Raw genomic sequence first — 2,422 nt, 5'->3', positions numbered from 1 at the left:
GGAAATTATAGTTGCACAAACACGATACCTAACCTCGAAATCCGCCACGTGATCGCGAAATGGTAGCCTCCTCTCAGTTATTTTTTTATCACTTATTCAGAACCGAGATTGACTGTGCCGCGACATAAAGTAGGGTTTCGCATGTGATTGACAGGATTGTGATTGTATTCGAAGATAATGGGGTCAATCACATGTTTGTAAAATGGTAAGGTTTGGGCAGTTAAACTAAGAAGCGTTTTTTTTGTTTTGGTACGATGGGGGATTTTGAGGTCCTATAATTTTTTTGTGCACTCTATCGTAAGGAAGATCGCGATACTTTTGTGAGAAAAAGTGATGCTTTAAATTCATTCACAATTCTGTTGTGTAAATAAATTTAACTTAAAACTCTAAACATTGGCCTTGCTTATTTTGTGGTTAGGTGAATTCCACCCCTGTGATTTGTTCTGGTTGGTTTGATTCTCATGTGCTTTATTTTAAAATATGTACTATTTGGATTGCAGCAAATAAGCCATAATCACGGACATAATTTTTGAGGCCGAAATATGTCCCTGACACATGGCGCCCAACTTTAACCTAATCACAATTAAAATTAATTTTTTTTTCTCTCTCGTTAACAAGGAAAACCCGCATTACCGGGGGTCATTGAAACCACCAATCTGGCACAATTTTGCCAAAAATTGGTGATTCCAATCAAGAGTTTTTTTTATTAAAAGCACGAACCAAGAATTAGGTTAAATGCACGTAAAGGAATGTTCCTTGGTTGGTTGCGGAGTGCATTTCGAAAATTTCTCCACAGATATATGCATTGATTTTTTTTGGTATATACATGGTAAATGGAGAATTGAATAATTGTCTCGGGAAAAATAAGCTTTTTACAGATCCTGGCTGCTTGGAGCGCCGGATTCAAAAGAATTACAAGCAGATATTTGGCATACCCTTGTAATTACTCAATACCCGGAAATGTTTTTTTTCTTTCCCTGTCGTAAACCAGGACATTATTCAGTTGTCGCACGAAATAAGCATGCATTTATTTAAATTTTAATGCAACTTTTATTATTTTGTAATTTAATAAAAATTTCAACTGAACAGCCAAAGAATTTAAATCGAAAGTCAACCAGGCTGCTTGCAGCGCCGGTACTTTAAATGGCATGTATAATTTAAATTCTATAAATTTCGAAATCATTGATTCTTTTATAGTGAGGGTTGTTTGAAAAGTTCAGTTGTGATTTTTGGGAACCGTTTTTGAAATCTGCATTTTGATAATTTTTCTTGGAAATTGTGTATATTGGCCTGTACTTGCATTTATGTTTTTTTTTGTATTTCTTCCATCTTTCCTCCGAAGTGGGTATAATAAGAAAGACTTGGATTACTCAGTAGGTGAAATATTTAAACTAAATGAATGTTTAATTCCGTCTCTCCCGAAACTTCGGAAAGATTTTGAAAAATAATATGGAACTTTTCGAACCATAAGATTCGGGTAGGATTTTATACGAAAATTTCGAAGGGTTTCAGATTCGAACAACCGTCGTCAACAATTTTCCTTGTCGTGCAATGGCAAGACGTACGCGTTTACAGTAACCGAAGTTTTTTATAAAGTACGAATAGTAGAGTCACGGAATTGACTAACCTAGAAAAATTAATCTTGAACGGCCCCAAACTTGGTAGATGAACCCTAGGGACTTTTCGCGATTTTTCAGAGAACTTGGAATCTATAGTGACATTTAGACTTTTCGCGATTTTTCAGAGAACTGGGAATCTATAGTGACATTTAGACTTTCCGCGATTTTTCAGAGGACTGGGAATCTATAGTGACATTTACACTTTTCGCGATTTTTCAAAGGAATGGGAATCTATAGTGATATTTAGACTTTTCGCGATTTTTCAGAGGAATGGGAATCTATAGTGATTTTTAGACTTTCCGCGATTTTTCAGAGGACTGGGAATCTACAGAGATATTTAGACTTTTCACAATATTTTTTTAGAGGAATGGAAACTTATTGAGACACTGGATTTTAAGCGAGAAGTTTAGTTTTATTATCTGTCGTAACCTTGGGAATCTTGAATAAAACATCATGGCGTTCTTGGACTCAATCGGAAACGTAGAAACTTATACGGAATTAAAGAGATTGATCGCGGAATTGGACAATTCGGAAATAAACGATAGTTTGGAAAAATTGAATTTGGACACTTTCGGTACTCGAAAACTGAAATGTTCACGATTACGAAAAGGGATAAAACTCCTCAAGGGCTGGCCTACGCGAGATTCGGATTATACGTCAGCAACGTTTTTGACCACTAATGATGAAACTGAAAGGGAAATCGATTTCGAAAATTTAGCCGCGGCTCTACCTAGTAATAGACCGGTAAACACACCTCACATCCCAGTGACCACGACAGTAGAGACAAGAGTAACTAACACAAG

General features: G+C 36.1%; 1 protein-coding gene across 1 annotated transcript in view; it reads left to right on the top strand.

Annotated features, from left to right (window-relative positions):
- Positions 1-2,072: 2,072 nt before the first annotated feature.
- The window catches only part of LOC117178627, a 5,402-nt gene continuing 5,052 nt past the window's right edge, over positions 2,073-2,422 (top strand). Inside the window, exon 1 of the mRNA XM_033370050.1 lies at positions 2,073-2,408. Coding sequence (XP_033225941.1) covers positions 2,073-2,408 — 336 coding nt within the window. The remainder of the gene's footprint in view (positions 2,409-2,422) is intronic.

This window comes from Belonocnema kinseyi, chromosome 8 (genome assembly GCF_010883055.1).
Source record: "Belonocnema kinseyi isolate 2016_QV_RU_SX_M_011 chromosome 8, B_treatae_v1, whole genome shotgun sequence".
Classification (NCBI taxonomy): Eukaryota; Metazoa; Arthropoda; class Insecta; order Hymenoptera; family Cynipidae; genus Belonocnema; species Belonocnema kinseyi.
The sequence above is the reverse complement of the archived record's forward strand: the minus strand, read 5'-3'. Positions and strand labels throughout refer to the sequence as shown.